At 27.4% G+C, this 20,418-nt stretch overlaps 1 protein-coding gene across 3 annotated transcripts in view; it reads right to left on the bottom strand.

Moving 5' to 3' along the window:
- LOC142326086 (protein tudor-like) overlaps positions 1-20,418 on the bottom strand; it is a 129,303-nt gene that overhangs the window by 63,622 nt on the left and 45,263 nt on the right. For 2 of the 3 annotated variants that reach the window (XM_075368254.1, XM_075368255.1), the window contains exons 5-7: positions 11,466-11,796; positions 7,397-7,463; positions 5,134-5,238 (exon numbers count right to left, since the gene is read on the bottom strand). In XM_075368254.1, the coding sequence (XP_075224369.1) occupies positions 5,134-5,238; positions 7,397-7,463; positions 11,466-11,796 (503 nt within the window). The remainder of the gene's footprint in view (positions 1-5,133; positions 5,239-7,396; positions 7,464-11,465; positions 11,797-20,418) is intronic. The other variant, XM_075368256.1, reaches the window with a different exon arrangement.

Genomic DNA, 20,418 nt, shown 5'->3' with positions numbered 1-20,418 from the left:
GAATTAACCAAAAAATTAACACTGTTTACATCGCAAATTTTTACAATTTTGAATTAAAAGACTGATTGTAAAATAAACAACCTTAACAGTATGTTTTTACTTTTTTTATGTTTCTTTGAGCAGCTGCTCACCACACACAGAAGAGACTACTTCCTTACATATTGTAACAAGACTGGTGTAACAGCCCTGAGTAACGAATAATGGGAAGAATCCAGAAAGGGGCTAAAAGAAACCCTTTTAGTAAGGTAACAGGTCCGTTTAACAATTGTCTTTTATAATACTGCCCACTGTCACACACAATGGACAAATAAATGTTTGTACAGTGAGAAGAGTTACCGAACGAAGGCAAGGAATGAAAGGGCTTGGTCGATCATTCTCACGCTTGGAGTTTGGTCCGGTCTGGGAGATAAAGAGGAGAGGGGAGTGTAATACCCCTGGGAAGACCAGTTAAAGATCAGTTCTGCAAGCCAGTCTAGCAAGATGTTGTGATCTCAGTCCAGTGAGGGGAGTCTGCGAGACATCAGTCGAGAGCATTCTGAAGGGAGGACAGTGAAAGAGTGAATTAATAATTCCAATAAACAAGAAATACTTTCGATGAATTACTTGAGTGAAAGAAATAATGTACTAAATTTCATTCATAAACTGTAGGGGTAGTTTTATTTGTTTAGAGCAAGGTGCAGTTAAAGAATTTTATACCTATCTTTATCTTTTGTATTATTGTTATTAATAGAAGACTAACAGTTAAAGTGTAAAGCTTAGCTGTCATGCTACGGGACTGAATTCTGCTTTTCCATTCTATTTACCTACCTGTAAACAAATCCTGACAATTATTTTAAATTCTGTTTATATGTAATTTCTTTTTATTATTACGACTGACATTTATAATTAATTGTTATTAACATGTAATATTATTACTGTTTACTGTTGCCATTATTGTCTAATAGATTTAAAATGCGACAATGCCACTAGTATTAATGCCATAATTATTATTGTGAAATTTTTTTTTATTGTCTGTTAATAATAACACCTTGATGGCTTTTGTGTTTTTGTCAGATATGTTGTTCCTGAACTGGCAATGGGTTCTACATTGTTTCAGATAATGAAGTTACAATAACTGCATGATAAATCAATAATGCATTTATGGTACTAATTGTTAAAAACAAAACAACTTTACGGTATCATTTTACCTGCCATAGTGCCATAATGGTCTGCTGTAGGATCACATTTGGTCTGACAAATCTATGCATGTTTTCCCTTTATTATAATCCACGACCACAGCAGGCTTTATCATTAATTTTCCCTGAACTTGTTTACTAATCATTTCATCTCTATGTTTTATAGTACTAATCATTGATGTATCCCTCTTGTCCTTCTATTTCAAAACAATCATGTTATTTTTTTTGAGCAATATGTTGCCAAATTTCCAATTTCACCTTCTTTCCACCCAATTTCAGCTTCTTTCTTATTACATCAAGGGGATTTAATTTTTGTTTTCTATTCAATGTACAAACTATGTTCCATGGTTTAGAAGCTTTTCAACAAGTTCTACACTTTTATAGACTGACAGTCTACAATCAAGATATGGTTCTATGAGGCCAAGGATTACCTTGACCTCAAGGATGCAGAACGTTTTGGATTGATTTTCCTTGCCGCAATAAACTAACATAACATATAAAAGCCTGCCTGTGGCTTCTGTAGCTTTATTATTTAAGCAATAATTCTTAAAATACTTTTCTTAAAATACTTAAAAGTATTTCAAATCTATTTTTGCTTATCTTTCTTTTAATGGTTAATGATAAATCTGTCATTCCTCCAATAATGTTCCACTGAAGACAAAGGCACTAGACCTTGTCTAGCACAGTTAAAACAAGAAAACTTGTTTTAATTTTAATAATATCTGTTCTGTACCATTTATTTATCCAAGCTTATAGAGTAATGTGTTCTGCAATTTTCTGCTGTACAGCACACCTATTTGTTTCTACAACTAAGTGTTCAATAACATAATTTGTGAAAAATAAATTAGAAAATTCATTTTGCAAGCAATTAATCATTGTGTCAATCAAATCAGAATTTACACCTTAGAAATTCATTACTGGTATCAGTCTCTTCATTTATATGATATCTCTATTAGTTACCAATAAATATGGTATCTCTTTCATTACCAATAGGACTCCTGGTATTAGTTGGGTTACTTGTTCAGCCAAGTCAAGTAAATTTAATCCATATTTTCATTAATTATTTTGAAATCATCGGCATCATATCTTCACGTTGTAATAGTATATGGCTACCTGACGTACTTTTATCTGAAGAGCAAACCTCTAAGTCGTCTTAAATTCCCTTCAGGATTGCAGTCTAAGTGTGATCAAATAAAATTAAAAAAATTTTCTTTGTTAATTGGAAGATAGGAATGTGTAACACATTTTACCTATTTTATTTTCATCCACTTTAACAATCAAGATCACAACAGACAACAAACACTCAGTAAAATAACATGCACATGCTTATAACAGTAAATAATCTTTATGGTTAGTCAGCCATCAAGATAATGTCAACCTAAAAAGCAAACTATTTTAACAAATGAAATCTTAACAGAGACAGAAAAGTTTTATTTCATCATGTTAATCTAACTATTACAGTAAAAAATATGAAGTTTCATAGAATGGAAATACAAAATTATATCTCACAGCAACCAATTGTGGCACTTTTATATGCAGCAGCCATTTCTACTTCCTTGTATGAAGTAAAGGAAGGCTTGTGATTGCAAAAAAATTTAGGTTTTCAGATTTCAATGGAAATATCCATTTTGATCTTCCCTGAATCCATTTTGACTAGTTTTGGCATGATGTCTGTACATACCCTTATCTATCTCTTGTAACTCAAAAACGATTAGCCGTAGGTTGTTGAAATTTTGGATTTAGGACTATTGTAACATCCAGTTGTGCACCTTCCCTTTTTGATTGCAATCAACTAGACCAAAAGTGTCCAAAAAGCCATCCAGTTTTTAGATTTTGGGCTTTTTCTTAACTAGACAATAAGCCCTCATTGAGATCTTTTCAAAGATATATCATAAGTGGTACTTATTTTCTTTCATTGGTTCCAGAGGTATAGTCAAATAAAATTTTAATTAATGAAATATTTGGATCTTATCAGGGGAAGGCAAATCAGTTCGAATCAGGCTTAATCTCCTTTTATTTTTAACTTTTTTTTTTTTAATTTAAATACATTGATTTATTAACAATTATTAATTTCTTGATTATAAAATCATTTTTACAATAAATAATTAAATAATAACAATTAAAAAATAAATAAAAAAATATCAGAAGTTATTAATGAAATAAAGTTTTACGTAGTTTCATTTTAAAAACTGTATGTATTATTATACACTGTTTTATAAATAAAATTATATTACACTAGGAGGCATTAGAAGACATTGATATAAGAAAAATTTGTACCATTCTAAGTTGGCATGATGATATAACTGATGAAAACTAATGTTTCCAAAAATAATGAGACACAAATCAGGTTTTGGAAGGGGGAATATTGAAAAGAATTGCTAAGTGACTGGCAAAAATCGCATACAGCTTGCCGGAGAAAATGTAAAGAGGAAAAAAGTTCTAGGTAATCGTTTAATTAATAAACTGAGATGTTACAGATAACGATTCGATGATTAGGTCATGCACATTATGCATAAAAAGGTAAAAAAAAAAAGCATGAAAAATGGACATTAAGTTTGAGACTATGGCTTATTTTTTCTCAAAACACTTCAAATATTTTTGGAAAAAATATCTATGTTATCCAAAAAGTACCTCCAGGCAGGATGCTATAACAAAATAACTCTGCTTTTGAGAATACCACGAATTTCTAAATTTACTTGAGCTAGATTGAAAAATGAGGTAGAACGTAACTTTTTTCTTATCAAATCAATATCTTCAGCTTAATTTTCTATTTTTTTTATAAATGTTTATAAAATTTTTCAATATTCTAAAATACAATCTCTCTCAAAAAATAGAAACCAATACATCTAAAAGTACTTTTTTTACCTTTAATTTAAACTTCAAACAATCAGTTTCATAGTTCCCGACATATTTGCAGTAATGTGTTTTTTACTGCAAAATTCCTATCTCCAAAGCAAATTAACATTAAGGGCTGAATTTTGGAGGGGTAATTAAGGAATTTTTAAAAATTGTTTTGATCTGCATTCTGAATCGTTTTGTGTTGAATTGTCCAAGAAACACAGATAGCAAAACAGTGAACAGGGTTCACACTAGTACATGCTTTTTGCAAATTGCTTGTAACCTAATTTTGGAATCATTATCTACATCTCAGTTTATAGGTTTAACAATATAACCTAAAATCTTTCCTCTGACATTTTTCACTGCATGATTTTCGGCCGAGCTAAAGCAATTTTCACTCGTTAATCAGGCTATTTTTTCAGTTTTTTAAAACCTGATTCATGTTACTTATTTGTTAGAAACATTAGTTTTCATTGATTACATAATCATTCGAATCTAGAGAATGGTATAAAGTTTTTTGAATAATTGCCTGTTTTATGTCTAATGCTCCAGGCCTATATTTATTATAATAATAATAATAAACAGAAAATATTATGTCGATAATTATTACAGTAACTGAACTACTGATAATTCTTACAGTCAAACAAGAGTTGAACAAAAATTCTTTAAAACCAATTCTTTAAAGAAAACTAATTACACAGCAATAATAAATGTTGCACTCTTAATTCTTTTAATCTAAAACAAATTAAGTATCAGTACATAATAATTATAATAAATATTAGAATTGTATAATTCTGCTAACAACCAGTAACTAATAATCTTTAATCGAAACATGAAATTAAAAAAACCTTTTGAAAAAACATCTTTAAACATAAATAAAACATGCAACACTGCACATCTCAAACAACAAAAATATAAACAAATGAATTAAAACAATACAGCATAGGAATACAAAAATAAACCATATATACATGCTACCTCATAAAAAGCTGGATTATTATTGCTGGATATATTATTATTATTATTGGCAATTACAATAATAAAGAAAAATATTAATGCAAAAACATTAAAAAGAATAAGAAAGCATTAGTACAGTAGTTTCACCCATTTTTAACTTTACCATGCTTTCTTATAGGAAGAACGTTGATATGAAACCTTGTTCTTATGTAGACGGTTTTGTACAGAAAAAGAAGATGATCCTTTTTGTTGTGTTTTGATTATGAACCTAATATAAAGATACAAATTAAATAAATACAATATATTAATAATTCATTAAAAAATTAGCTCTCATAATTCTTGCATCAAAGAGAATTAAACTATAAAATATGCCTTAAAACATAAACAAATACAACTATTTAACTGTTTACGGATGCAATGCCTCCTTCACTACCTAAAGTAATTTTATATAAGAAGATGAATTCATGCACATAAAAAAAGACTTTAAAATATAAAATCAAGTACTTCTTTAAAATGACAATAATTAATAACACCCATCAGTTAATGAGAAGTAAAACATAATTACAATGCCAGAATTTTACAAAATTAATTACAAAATGAGTGAAACGGATTATGGTCTGAAGACAAGACCAAAATGACTGATATGATTGGAATAATAGTAAAGATACACTAGTGCCTCATCAAAACTGCACAGCTCGTTTACACTTCTAATATTTTCCTTCTGAAAAACAATTTTTTCTAAACAAAACAAGCTTTTTTCAACATTTAAAATATGTATTCTTTATTTCATTTCACATAAAATCCATTCCACTTTCTCAAAAATGTAACAGCTTAATTTATTGCTTACACATAAACTTAGTACAATAAATTTAATGTAGTAAGATCCCATCACATGCAACAAAAATGTAATTAACTGTAATTGAAAGAAAACTTTATTTAAATTAAGCTTAACTGATATAAATAGTAAATGTGTTCACTGCTGTCAATGAGACACATATGGCCAAATTCATTCTCATCATGCAGGCACCTAACATACAGCAGCAATGGTTTTTGGCTGCAGGATAGGCAATGACATCTGTAGTTATTCTAGGTTTCCATGCATTAATAACAGAATAGCATGCAGAATACACTGACAATAAAAAGTTAGCGAACATGTTAACAACAGAACTAAAAGGGATGGGTTAATACATCTAATGAAACTATTACTATAGTAAAAATATATGTTTTTTATTGTTTTATTTTTATTTAGTAATTAAATCTTATTTTACTCTATTTCAACATTAAAATTAACATCTATTTTCCTGTCACACAGGATAAAAAAAGGAAGAATAGGTTTATACCTGCAATATAAAATTAAAATTAACATAATAAAGACTGTTCAAATCTGACAGAATTATTAAAGAAAAAAGAAAACAGAATGAAGAAGCTATGTGTACAAATAAATAACCAGAAATATTTTGAATTTGTAATTGAAAAATCAAATATTATTGTTCAAAAATGTGAAAACCTCAAGACATTACAGATGATAGAACCTAAATATTAGTAAATTTATCCATTTATTATAAATTTAATCCAAGAACAAGCCAATTTTGAGACCTCGCATAACCATTTGGTAGGGATTTGAAAAACCAATGACACTATGTAAAATCAGTTAAAAATATACTAAATATTTATTAAAAAGTATATATATAAATCTATAACATGTTAACTACAATTTGCCTGGTATATAGCAATTTTCATCAGGAAAATACATCTAAGACATTTAAAACAAATCAGTATTCGATTACATTTCTTTAATCACCTGTTCTGGATGTGCAAATATATGTATATGAAAAAAGGATGAAATGTATGAATAAAGGATTTATCCTCTTTGTGAATCAATATTTAAAATAATTGTAAGAATTGATACAAACATATTCTGCCATTATGAGTTAGTTCCATGGCACTCACTGATATAGCAGTGGATTTTCCAAGCAGTCAAGTCCAGTACTGTTTAATAACTGTGGGTCTATTAACTGTTGAGTCAAGTCAGTATTGAAATAAAAAAAAACATGGAATATACACTAGTCTGCCATTGCCACTAGGTTTGCTATTGTTCACAAATGCATATTAATTTCTTTTTAGACATAAAAAAGGATTTGCTCAAATTTCATATCTATGCTCTGAACTCCTAGCAACAGGTTATGCAAAACCTTGTAATTATTTATACAAATATTCTTTCTTATTAAAGAAATTAAACCACTCAATTAAAAATTGGAATAATTAATCTAAAATATTGTTAACCAATAAATCATAATCGTTCTAACAAGGAAATTAGACTAATAGACATTTGATTAAAAAATATTAACATTATATTAAAGAAAATAGACATAAATTAAAGAAAATACAAAAACAGACAGAAAAGTAGTAAATACAAGTGAACTTACCGTCCACTTCCAGGTGGAGTATCACGTGATTTAATTGGTGGGTGAACTTCCTCTTCCTCTATCCAACCTGATAAAATTCATGAATAATGTTTAATTACTCTTTATTTATACAAAAAACAGTAACTAAAAACATCGGTTTAAAACTTAACTGTTACTTAAAAGCACAAAAACATACTGGGTCAACATTTATTTACAGGATATTAGAAAAGTGATCAGTTTCTATTTCTCTCTATCTTGGTTTTTAGAAGGAGGATCCGGAAGTCTGGTGTAAACTTATAACCATTAGGGATTCTTCTTCTGTCTTTGAAATAACTCCTCTATTAAATTCTTCACATACCGCCCATATCAGTATTCAGATTACCTAATGTAATAATTAACATTAACAACTCTTTCCCTAAAAATAGAATAGATTCTACTTATAATTTTGAGTCAAGTTGATCCTAATACTCTTAAAATATCAAATTGATCCTCCTCCTCCTCAAAATTCTTTAACATAAAGATTTCCTATTTAAATATTCAATGTCTAAGAACTGTTATAACATGTAAAAACAAATAAAGATAAATATAATTTTTGATTACAAAGACCAAAGAAATTCAAAAAGGGTAAAACATTTCTTACTGATTCACCAGAAAGAACACCGACTGACCAACATAGAAGCTATTCCTTAAGTATGAACTTTAATTTTAGTATTTAATTTTGATAAAAAATTTAACATTTTATTTTTATTTTTCAGAAGGCCAGTTTTTATAGCTTTCTCTTTAGTAAAAATTTAACAATTTACACAAAAAAGAAAAACAGAATACTAAAGGAATTTTAAAACCTAGCTCTACATTTAGGAATCTCTAAAATGTGTAACATAATTTTTCTGATTTTCAAAATTTTTTGAAAAATTACAAATGAATTTATGCTTAAGTTATTTGTAATGTACAGAATATTTTGTACATAATATCTGAGGAATCTACTATGTACTGAAACATGTGTCTTTTTTAAATAAATTTTTTGAAAATGAAAAACATATTTTGTTTTCATTTTCTGTTTGTTATGATGTATTTCAATCACGTAAAGGCTTCATGCACTAAATATTCAATTTACATTTCCTACAATACATCTTGAATGGTTTTGTTGAAGCACCAGTATTTTTATTTCCTGTAGATAGATGCCAAAGAAGTTAAAACATTCAGTATTATGAAATTCCTTAAAATGTTTAAGAGAACTGTTTCAAATTTAATTAAAAATCTTTCAACAATGAATTTTTCCTGACTTTTATTGTTATTCCCTTATGTAAGAAAGCTAATTTACAGAATTATAGGCAATTTCATTACTGCTTGTATTTACTGAAAAAAAATTGAAAACTTCGTTTAAATTTAAACTTAAAAATAAAACTAAAAATTAAACATAACGTATCAACAAAATTTCAGCGTGGTTTTAAGAAAAAATTATCTATGAGCCATTTCTTAGTTTTAAGAAAATATCTTAATGTAAGTAACAAACATCCATTTTCAATTTTTTGTGATCTCGATAAAGAATTCAATTTAGCTCCACACATTTTACTAATAAAAAACTTAGTAGCTATGGTGTCAGAGAAGCTGCTTAAAATTTATTTTATAAGTCCTTGGTGTAATCAGGCAACTGAAATTTTATCTTTCAATAAGGATACACATGTAAAAATTTAGAATGTGCAATGCCACAGAAAGGTGTTCTCAGTCCCTTGCTTTTCTTACTATTAATTAATGATCTGCCTCAACTACTGCACTATTCAATGTTACTTATCTGTCCTCTTTGTAGATGCGACAACTGTTTCTGTATCTGAAGATGACTATTTAAAGGACTTTAAATTTTTAGTAGGCAATTCAAAGCTTTATTCTCTCAATGAATTGTAATAAATTTATTTTAAATCTGGACAAAACCACTGCATTGTGCCTTCAAGGTAAATGTAACATTGATGAATTAGCATGGATAGAATTTCCATTATTAATAATAATAATAATAATAATAAAACAATAGCATTTTTCGGTTGCTTAAGCAAAAGTTTTGGTTATTTTATTTGATAATGGGATGATCAAACTGATTTTATTGGCAACAATATCAACTGCTTTGAAGTGTCATAAATAAAAAGCTAAGCTCATTGTCATAATTATTTAATATTTATTAAGATAATATTTCCACTTGAAATATATAATTTACAAAAATTGGGCTATCATATCATTGTTTGGCACCCATAAGCACAAATTATTGAGACTGATATTTATAAAATTAAAAATGTTAACTTATCCATGTATTAACACTAAATATGACAGTCCAATCTTATATTAAATATTAATAATAAAAAAAATAATATTAAAAAATATTTCCAGTTCTATCAAGCCAGACCACAGAACTGTTTTCATATGACTCCACAAAATACTTCAGAATGAGCCTTATTATGCTTCCATTGTGCTATCTTTACTAAGTTACCAAACTATTTAAAAATAAACAATTTTTGCCACAAACACAATTAAGATTTTTTTTTACTCTGTGAATTTTTAAATAACAGTGTGCACAAATATGTGCTCAAATTATGTTTATTAATAGCTACTGAATTGTGATTTTCTATTTATTTTTATACTTAATATCTTCACATATTTCCATATTACTATTTCATGTGTTCGTATTTTAAATACTGAATACTTAAATACTGAATAAAGACCTTAATTACACCTATATTTTAAATTATAATTATGCATTTTGTGATGCTGTTCTATTCAAGGTTTTCCGAAGGTTTCCCTTGCTGAGACAGTTCCTCTTTTAGATCTGTAAAAGTAGCTACCAATTTCTGACATGATCTACATAATGTATTACACTATATAATGGTTAGAATGAATGAAAGTATAATTTTTTATTATTATTGAAAACTGTTGTTAGCGATAGTGAATTATTTTCAGCATCCTATTACTGGAATAATGTAAAAATCTTTTAATTTGATAGAATTGTGAAATATATAAAATAATAGATTATATTATATGAGTAGTGATATAAAATTGTTGTTGATTACATAAAATTTTCAGTACCTTAACAGGCAATTCAGTTCTGGTTCAAGCAATAAAATTAATAAAAACAGCATGATGCTTCAAGAGCAAGTAAATTTTATATTCAAATGTTTTAATTTTATAACTGAAATAATATCAGTTTTAGAAGCTGTGATGCAGAAATTAATTTTTAAAAACCTCAATAAATTGTATGGTTGTAATATTAACATCTCTAAACCAAATGGCAAATAGGGTATGGTTAAATGACTTAACAGAACCAAATTTGAATTACAGCAGTAAAGCAAATCACAATTGTTAAGTATTTGGTTATCTGGTTACCTGTTCACTGGAATCACAAATTATGCAGGATTTAAATTGAAATAAATTCTTAAAAATAACAAAAATCCTGCCATCAGGTTATGTTTAAAAATAATAGTAAAATAATCTGGACTTTATTATTGATTAGCCTTGCTCCATGGAAAAAAAGCTTCAGCATTAAACATATCATATGAGGTAAATCGTTTTAGATACTAATTTGGTGTTATATGATATCAATGACTTGAACAATATAAAAAAAAATTTTAATGAACAAGTGTAGATATGATATGTGACAAGTGTAGATATGTGACAATGAAAAAACCTCTCTATTTTCATTGTTTAAAAGATTTTAATTGTTTTAAATCGATTATCCAAACAATAGAAAACATTTGAAAAGGGAAAGAACAATTATTTAATTGAATTAGGGAGAGAACCAATCTTGTATGACTAGTAAACTGTGGAAAATATTAAGAAAGGCACGGAAATGTTATTTCTAAGTTCCAGTAAAGGTAGAAAGACTGAACAATTAGTAGATATTCTGATTTTTGGACACCCAATAAGTATACATTTTAATTTTATCAGGATTTGGATTAATTTCAAATCATGAATTAAAATTTTGATTATAAATAAATCTTTAAGATTACACAAAAAAAATAAAAAACAACCATTACAAACAAAACTCATTCACAAATAAGAAGAAGTAATCTCTAATCTAAGTACAACTGTTAGCTAATTATGTCATTACCTTCATCATCAGCAGTAGCAGCAACATACGGAGGAGATGAACGTGTAATAGGTCGACTGGAGGCTGGAACTTGTACAACAGGTGCAGGTTTTAAACAACTTGTAATACTGACACCATTATCATCTAATAGATTAACAATGAGCATTTGATTCTTCATCACCTCTAACACTTGCATTGTCAGTGTCTTTTCATTAATTATGCTAAATAACTTATCAGCTATTTCTTGATCAGGCTGACTAGTCTCAAATCCAGCAAGACAACATTCTAGTGCCTGGGTACGAACTTTTTGTACTAGCTCAGAACTGATGCGTTGTAATGATGCAATTGGAACCTATAAATAAAGTATCATTATTTATTTCATAATTGTAAAAATTCAACATGAAATATAAAAATTATTGTACAACAAATTAAATCTGATACTCTGAGCTGAAACATATAGCAAAATTTTATTATTTAAATATTAAAACATACTTTTTTTTGGATTCATCACTCATTTAATTGATTTGATGAGATATTTTGCATTCCTTCTTTTTTATGTTAATTTTTGAACTGATTTAGATTGATGCACCTCACTACTCTTTCTTCATATATAGTTTTACCCCCTACACACCCCTCACTTAATTAATGGCTTAATACAAAGCCCATCCGGTTAGAATGTTTATTATGAATTCTTAACACAACCAGCTTAATCATAATCTTTTGGAAGTACTATATTTAATAAGATTTAATTTCTCTCCAGGTGAACATAATTTATGCACTCAGAATTCTATATCAAAAAATTTCTTTCCAATAAATAAAATTTAAAAAAAAAGAGGAGAAGAGGAGAGAGAAGGAAAATATGTTATTAAATTTGCTATCATAAAAAAAAATTCAACTAAATACTTTTGTATTTTTTATAATCAAAAACAAACTTGAACAACCCAAGTATAGAATTACAAAATAAAAAATAACGAAACTTTCGCATGATCCTGAATCATCAGTTGTATATAAATTATATAAAATTACACGTCAAAACATAATTTTTTTTTTTAGAAAAAATTAAAAGATTAAAATTATTATCATATATAGTAAACATGAAGTCAATTAAATCAATTACATATATTTAAATATGACATCAGTTAAGAATTAAAAATTAAAATCAACTTTAGAAATAAAATAATTACAAGATTTACACTATGTAACCTAGCTAGCCAATGTTACAAAGTGAATTTGAAAGATTTTATATATATATTCTGATGTGTTTTATAATTTCTAATGTGTTTAGTTATATTACATATTTATATATATATTTGTTTTTAAATATTTTATTATATCATAAATATTATATTAATATTTTAATATTTATATTAATTTTTGAAATTTGTTTTTTGTATATATTATCAATTAAAGGAACATTATAACAATTATGTTTAGCAATTTGTTTTATAATATCTACTTCTTTGTTTGGAATATACTTTAATATTGTTTAAATATACTGTTTAAAGATATCTTAATTTTTTTAAATTGCGTGCAATCAATTGCTAAAATGATAGCAATTAATGATGTATAGCAATTGCTAAAATGATAGCAATTAATGATGTATAGCAATTGCAGACATTATACATAAAAATAACAGTAAATTAAACAAATAAATAGATATAAAATAAATTGCTAAACATAATGGTTACAAACAATGTTTCTTTAATTGATAATATATACAAAAAACAAATTTCAAAAATAAATAATTCCACAACTCTTACACCTATAAATGATACACAAAAATTGACAACATATATTTAAAATATTTATACACTGATAATGTAGTTGAAAATATAACTAATATTTATGATAAAAGTAAATAAACTGGCATACAAGAAAATTCATGCAGAATTTATAAAATAAATAGGTAATAAAACTAATAGATCTTTTAAAATTATATTTTTAGAGCACATTAGAAATTATAAATATGGTAAATTGGGTTAATAACAATTAACTGTATTCGAAAAAAATTTGGAAAATAGTCAAATTTGGATATAGTGGAAATCAATCAATTTAAATAATAGTAAAAGTTTTATAAGTACAAAAGAATTTCCAACTTGACCAACTTTCAGGCAAGAGTATGAAGATGATACTTATAAAAGCAGCAACAGATGTTTTTAGATAAAAAACCAGAATGTATATAAAACATTTCAAATCCACTCAGTAACATTGGCAGGCCAGGTTACACGGTATAAATCTTTTAATTATTATATTTTTAAGGTTAATTTTAATTTTTAATTATTAATTGACATATTTAAATATATGTCATATCTAAAATAAAAAATTTAAATATTTTCTACAAAAAAAAAAAAATGTTATGTTTTGATACGTAATTTTATATAATTTATATACAACTGATGATGCAGGATCCCGTGTAAGTGCTATTGGAATAAAGAAAGAAAAATATACGAGTGATTTCAATTACTTGTAATTCTGTTCTTGGGTTTTTGATTTAAAAAATACATACAATATATTGGTACAGAGGAATATGGATCTTATAAATACTTTTTATCTAATACAGTTTCCTACACATAGCCAATATTAATCAGAATCTTATTTCAATTAAATAATTTTTGACAGCATAAAATATTGACAGCATAAGTTAGGCACAAAAAATGGTCCAATACACCGTGTCTTGCATTAAAAATCTGTTACAAATAATGATAAAATTAGATAACAGAGTTCTACAAAATCATTCAAATTAAAAACATATATCTTATTCTTGATTCTATAAAGCAATGTACAAATCCTGCCATGCTCATTTACATAGCTAATACGTCGCACCAAATGCTCGTTCTTTAAATGAATGTAAAAAAAAATTTAATTTTGATTGTTACAACATATAAATAAGAAAAATGTTTAGAAGAACTGCACTCTGTGATTTTCTTTATGAATTCATTTAACACACATATCTGAATTATAGAATAGATGAACGACGACTATACATGGATATTATTCACACTTCAATTGAAATAAGATAAATGACTTGGTTAGGATCCCATATTATGAACAAGCATGTTCAAATATGAACTGAATTTAAATAAACTTGATTTCATGTCTTAAAATACTGCCCACTGAAAAATCGGCAGACTTTTAGTTCAAATGTCTAATATTAAAACATAAAAGTTGAATAAAAAAATCTTTAGTTAAATTTTGAATGAATAAATATTTGAATAAATAAATTACATAAATAAATCTTGAATGAATAAATAAGAATTGCATTGGGTGTAGGAAAAAAATTGGTACACTGAATTGATTTATTGTTGGAAATTAGGATGAATATTTTTCATTAGATCAATTCTATATTACCTTTACAGATACTTCTTTAAGGAGTTTGTCATTTGCATCGTTTCTGCAACCGATTACATAATCCTTTGATTACCTTTTCCAAATAGGTTGAATCAGTCTTTTTAGTTAACTGCCAATGCCCCATATGATTGAAAAGAATTTCAGCGACATCAGGTTCATGAATTGAAGTGATATAGTCAATAAAAAAAGTCCAGGTATTAATGGTTGTGGATCCTTTGAATCAGAAGATGTAGGGTCAATCCATTTGAAATGAAAGTGATTGCTTGACAAATTTAAAAAAAAATTGAAACTTACCCCCACTTGTTTCCTACATGTCTCAGGACCTCAAACAATTTTTTTAGATTTTTTATTTAAGCAGTTTACCTGTGGTGGCCATTTTTGTTACAGTGCGCACACCTATTTTTGTGATTGTAAGGGTTTATGGAAAAAAATCATAACTAAAAACCTATTAGTCCTGGAAGGATGAAACAAAAAGCAATTTATTCATATTATCTCAAGATAAACAATTTGTCAGTGGTTTACTTATCTATCTCTCTTCTTTTTATGAGAAAATTACCAATAATTGAACATGAAAAACTTGTGAAATTTCACTTTTGGTAATTTTTTCAAGAGGCAGGAATGGCATACAGTCTGAATTATTTTGTTATATGCAAGTATATGTTAGTAGTTTAACCATAAATAATATTGATATACTTACCCCTAAATTTTTATGAATTTTTTAAAACTGAAAAATTTATGAAAAATAACTCTGATGGGGCTGGTGATAAAAATCTCAAATTTGCACAACTTAGTGTTTTTGTAGATGTTTATGACAATAAAAAAGTTTGTGTATTGTACTAATAAAAAGGTTATAACCTCTCAAAAATCATGAAAAACCTGTTAAAAGTGATACCATTTTGACTCACTAAATATAAATAAGTGCTCCAAGGGGGTGTGTTTCTTGTCTTCTTTTCAATATTTTTATACTTATTACTATAGTTGAAATAGACTTGTTTGAATCATTCAACTGCAGTGTTTATAACAGGCGCTTGAAGTCATTTCCAGTCATCAGGAAAATTCATGTTGCAACATGCTCATTTATGCTTGTTGCATCATTTAGCTTTGCAGTTATAGACTGTTCAGTCTGACATTATTCAGTGTCATTCACATTTTTACAGAGTGTCTCAAATTTCATCCTGTGTTTGAAAGTGTTTATTAAATAAATAAGTTTAACTTAATAATAGTATTTGTAAATTTTAAGATCAGTTAAATTTTTACAGTATTTTCAAGTAATTTCACATAAAACAATGGAGGAACAATGTTCCATAGGAATTTATGTGAATGAATAGTGTCATAAAACAGTGTATGGTACAGTGCCAAAAGAACTCATTCAAATTTGTGAATTTAAGTGATGAAAACCAACTTATTTTTTTACGTATTAATTCAGATGTAACTAGTGTTTGTAAATATCATGAAAAAAATTTTTTGTCAAAATTCACTCACCTGTATGGACAGTTCTATTGCGATCCTTTGAGAACTCATAAAAAACAGTGAAGGAAAACTAACATTAGAGCAAGGTCTTACAGAACACATGTTTCCAAATTTAGATTTAGTTCCTGGAAAGTCTCTTTATTTTAATAGTTTCAAAAGTATTTTTTCTGAGCAGAAAAAGATGTAGGCTACTCATTGAAATCTCAGTTTGGGTAAGTTTTACAAGCATTTTTGAATCAAAATTGTACTAGGTTACTTCTGTTGGTTAAATTACGATCTATCATTAATAATTTTTTAAAAAACTATTTTAAAAATATTAAAAACGCCAACTTCAACAATGAAGGGACTAAATATAAAAAATGTAAGGTGTAAAGAAGACAAGAAACCCCTTGGAGCACTTTTTAGCAAGTCAAAATGGTATCGCTTTTAACAGATTTTTCATGATTTTTGAGATGTTATACCTTTTTTATTACTACAATACACAAAAAATTTTTTATTTACCATAAACATCTACAAAAACACTGCAAAAGTTGTCCAAATTTGAGATTTTTATCATCAGCCCCCATAGAGTTATTTTTCTCTAAAAAAGTGAATACTGAAAACGTAAAAGGATTCAATCTAATATTTTTCAAAAATTCATAAAAGTTTAGGGTAAGTATATCATCATTAATATTATTTATGGTAGAACTACTATGCTTGCATATAAAAAAATAATTCAAACTGTGTATGCCATTCCTGCCTCTTGAAAAAAACTACCAGAAGTGAAATTTCACAGTTTGTAATGTTTAACTTTATTGGTCATTTTCTTATAGAAAGAATAGAGAGATACCACTGGACCAGTCTTTTTATCTTGAGAAAATATGAATAAATTGCTTTTTGTTTCATCCCTCCAGAACAATAATTTTTTAGTTATGATTTTTCTGTAAACCCTTACAATCACAAAAATAGATGTGTGCACCATAACAAAAATGGCCAGGTAAACTGCTTAAATAAAAAATTTAAGAAAAATAGTTTAAAGGTCCTGAAACATGTGGAAAACAAGTGGGCAAGTTTCATTTTTTTTTTAACTAGTCAAGCAACCAGCTTATGTTTTTTTGGGACACTTTAAATGTACTGACCCTGTAGTAAACAAAGGATAAGAATTTAAACAAGCTTCAATTTGAGTTTGTATGGTTTAACACAACTTTAAAGTTAAGAAATATTTCAACCAACTACATGAAAAAGATGGAATTAAATACTTTTTATGCCACTTTCCCTCAATTCACCACAATGCAAAGAGAAAGGAGGAATGAATGTCCAATCTATGCCTTGTAATGTTGAAAAAGACTGAATATTGGATTGAACATTTTTCGACTTCAATAGTGTAAATAATTCATGTAGAGTATTATTAGTTGCTTTGAAGTTTGTTCCATTATCAGAGAGTATTTGATTAGAAGACCTATAAGAGTTTGTGGCAATGAGAACTTTTGACATTAACTTGGATACTATCTCTAAATGTATGGCTTTAGTAGAGCAACATATAAACAACCATATATAAGACTGCCATTAATGAACAAAAGAGTGGTTTTGCAAGAGTAACTTTAGCAGATGGTAATTGACAAAGTTGCTAAGTTAGTTTTTTAGCACTGAAATGAAAGCTTTTACACATTTTACAATGATAAATTGTATAATGACTATCACTGATAATGAAAAAAACTTTCATGAACAGAACTGTGGACTATTTGAATACTGCCGTGTAATAAGACGCAAATGTTCTCTTTCAATTATTAATCTTGTTAAGTGTGCATTAGGACGTAGGATAAGTTGATATTTTTTATCATAAGAAAAGTTTGGAATTCTGAAGACAACCACTTTCATGAAACATACCTTTAGTCTAAAAATGGACTAGGAAAAAATAATTTACTTTATTTTACAATAATTGATTTCTGAACCAAAATACATTAACTGTGATATTTGAATATAAACATTAAATTATTTAGTATTATTTAATTTTTTTCTAATTCTAAACTAAAAGTGCGAATCAATTTGGACAAGGACAAAAAAATCTTTAAAAATATCTATGAATGATATAGAAACAAAGATTGAATCCTTTTACGTTTTCAGTATTCACACTCAGGTGAAGGAATGAATTCAATAGAAAAAAGATTATTTGATCAGAATGATGAATCTTGTAAAAACCAATGAGTACTGTGCCAATACAAATCCTATTTTTGAAGTCATTCAGGGTAGCAACCACGAGATAGAATAATATCTGCTGGGTTGGCTAAATTGATATAGCAATAGAGGGTAAATTGTTGAATTCCTGATACCTTGTTAGCAACAAATACTTACCAGTTAGATGATACCAAGAACACAGTAAAGAGCAATCATGGGGTCAGATTATAACAGAATTTCATTGAGAGTAGTTTAAAGATATTATCACGAGTCAATCAAGCAAGATTAAACAACCACATAACTCAAAGTTTTGGTATCTGCTTGAATTGTGCAACTCTAGATTTTGAACAGAGTAAATTAAATTAAATTTTTCTATTAGAATAAATGATTCTGACATATAAATAAAATTTGCGTAACCCTTGAGTGATGCATGAGCAAATCTATGAATTTTAAGTGGTTTACTAGAACCGATTTTCTTAACTGATCCATTAATGATAATATTGCTAGCTAATCTTAATTGACTGTATAAATCTCACCACTGGGACTGTAAATTATCAGGTAAGATGTCATCCTAATAACATTTGTCACAATTGTTGCATAAAATGTTTGCACAAGAATACTATCGGCCCAATTAAGCCTAGTGGGTGGTAAATTCCAGTAGACAGACAGAACATTTATTTTAATGTGTTAATATTTGAACATTTCTTTTAGATTAATATTTGAATTTAATAAAAATGAAACTATCTGAATGATTATTCAAGAAAATTCCTAATTTGCGCAATTTTCATTTTTGCTTGCCAATATATTGAAATTATAGTTAAATGGAATTACACTTTGATGGTTACCAAAATGCTGGTGGAGTGGAAAATCATAGTGTTTCAACAAATAATTTGCATCCAATTTTAATTTTTTTATTACATCTAGATCATCACATTCTGAAATAAAATCATCAATATAAAATTGTTTCTTGAATAGCTGACTGACTAAATGCTTGACTGATTATCTGAAATGGGTTGAGACATATGATTTAAGTTTACATGAATAAAAGAGTAATTTTGGTCTTAAGGAATGATTATGATTTTTGGTCTTAAGGTAGTTTACATTTTAAACTTAAAGAGTCTTTGTTTAGCACTGCCAAGTTTCTCTGATTTGCATGAGATTGTAACAAATCTTCCATATTCATGAGTTTCAATGAGTTTCACAAATAAGATTGTCCTTAAAATGACAATCTTTCAAATTAAGTTATTCAACTTCCCAAAATACCTCCATGAGGGATGAAAAATTATGATTGTCATTTTGAGTAAAAAATGATGAAACTGGTTTATTAAGTTGTTTATTGATGGGTAGATTTCCAGCAAAAATATAGCCTAGCCTGGTTTCCAGAATGACTGGATACTGAGCATTATGAGTGATTTTATTTGGGATGATCACATTAAATTCAGCACAAAAATTAAGGTCAATTTTAGAAGAAATGTTAAAATCTGGATAGGCTAAGAATAAATTTTTAGATAAATTAAAATTTGATATGTTGAAAGATTCTGCTTGAAAATTTACAGTCAAATTTGGCAATACAGCAAACTGAACTTCAAAGTTGAAATCTTCATAACAGGAGTTTGATTGGCAACAACTATTGGTGGTAATTTGTGCAAATTTAGCAGTACAAAAATTTGCTTGACTAACAGAATTTAAGAGTATTCTGCAAGTAACAATTATTCTCGTATTTATCTGTAGTGTTACACAGCACAGTAGATAAAAGAATATTTCAGTTTGTGTAAAATTTAATGGCACAATATGTATAAGTCATTTTTAGAATTAAATGTTTCATGCATTAAAGAATCATATTTTTCTAACACATTTTGCACGTATGTTCATTGAAGCAGTTCTTAAAATGTGACCAAGACAAAAACAGTTACAACAGCATTTATTTTTTGTCAGAAATTCTTCACTTTTGTCAATATGTAGGTTTAAGAAATTTAATTTTACATAAGTAATGATTTGAGTA

Source organism: Lycorma delicatula, chromosome 6, assembly GCF_047948215.1.
Source record: "Lycorma delicatula isolate Av1 chromosome 6, ASM4794821v1, whole genome shotgun sequence".
In the NCBI taxonomy this organism is placed as follows: Eukaryota; Metazoa; Arthropoda; class Insecta; order Hemiptera; family Fulgoridae; genus Lycorma; species Lycorma delicatula.
The sequence above is the reverse complement of the archived record's forward strand: the minus strand, read 5'-3'. Positions and strand labels throughout refer to the sequence as shown.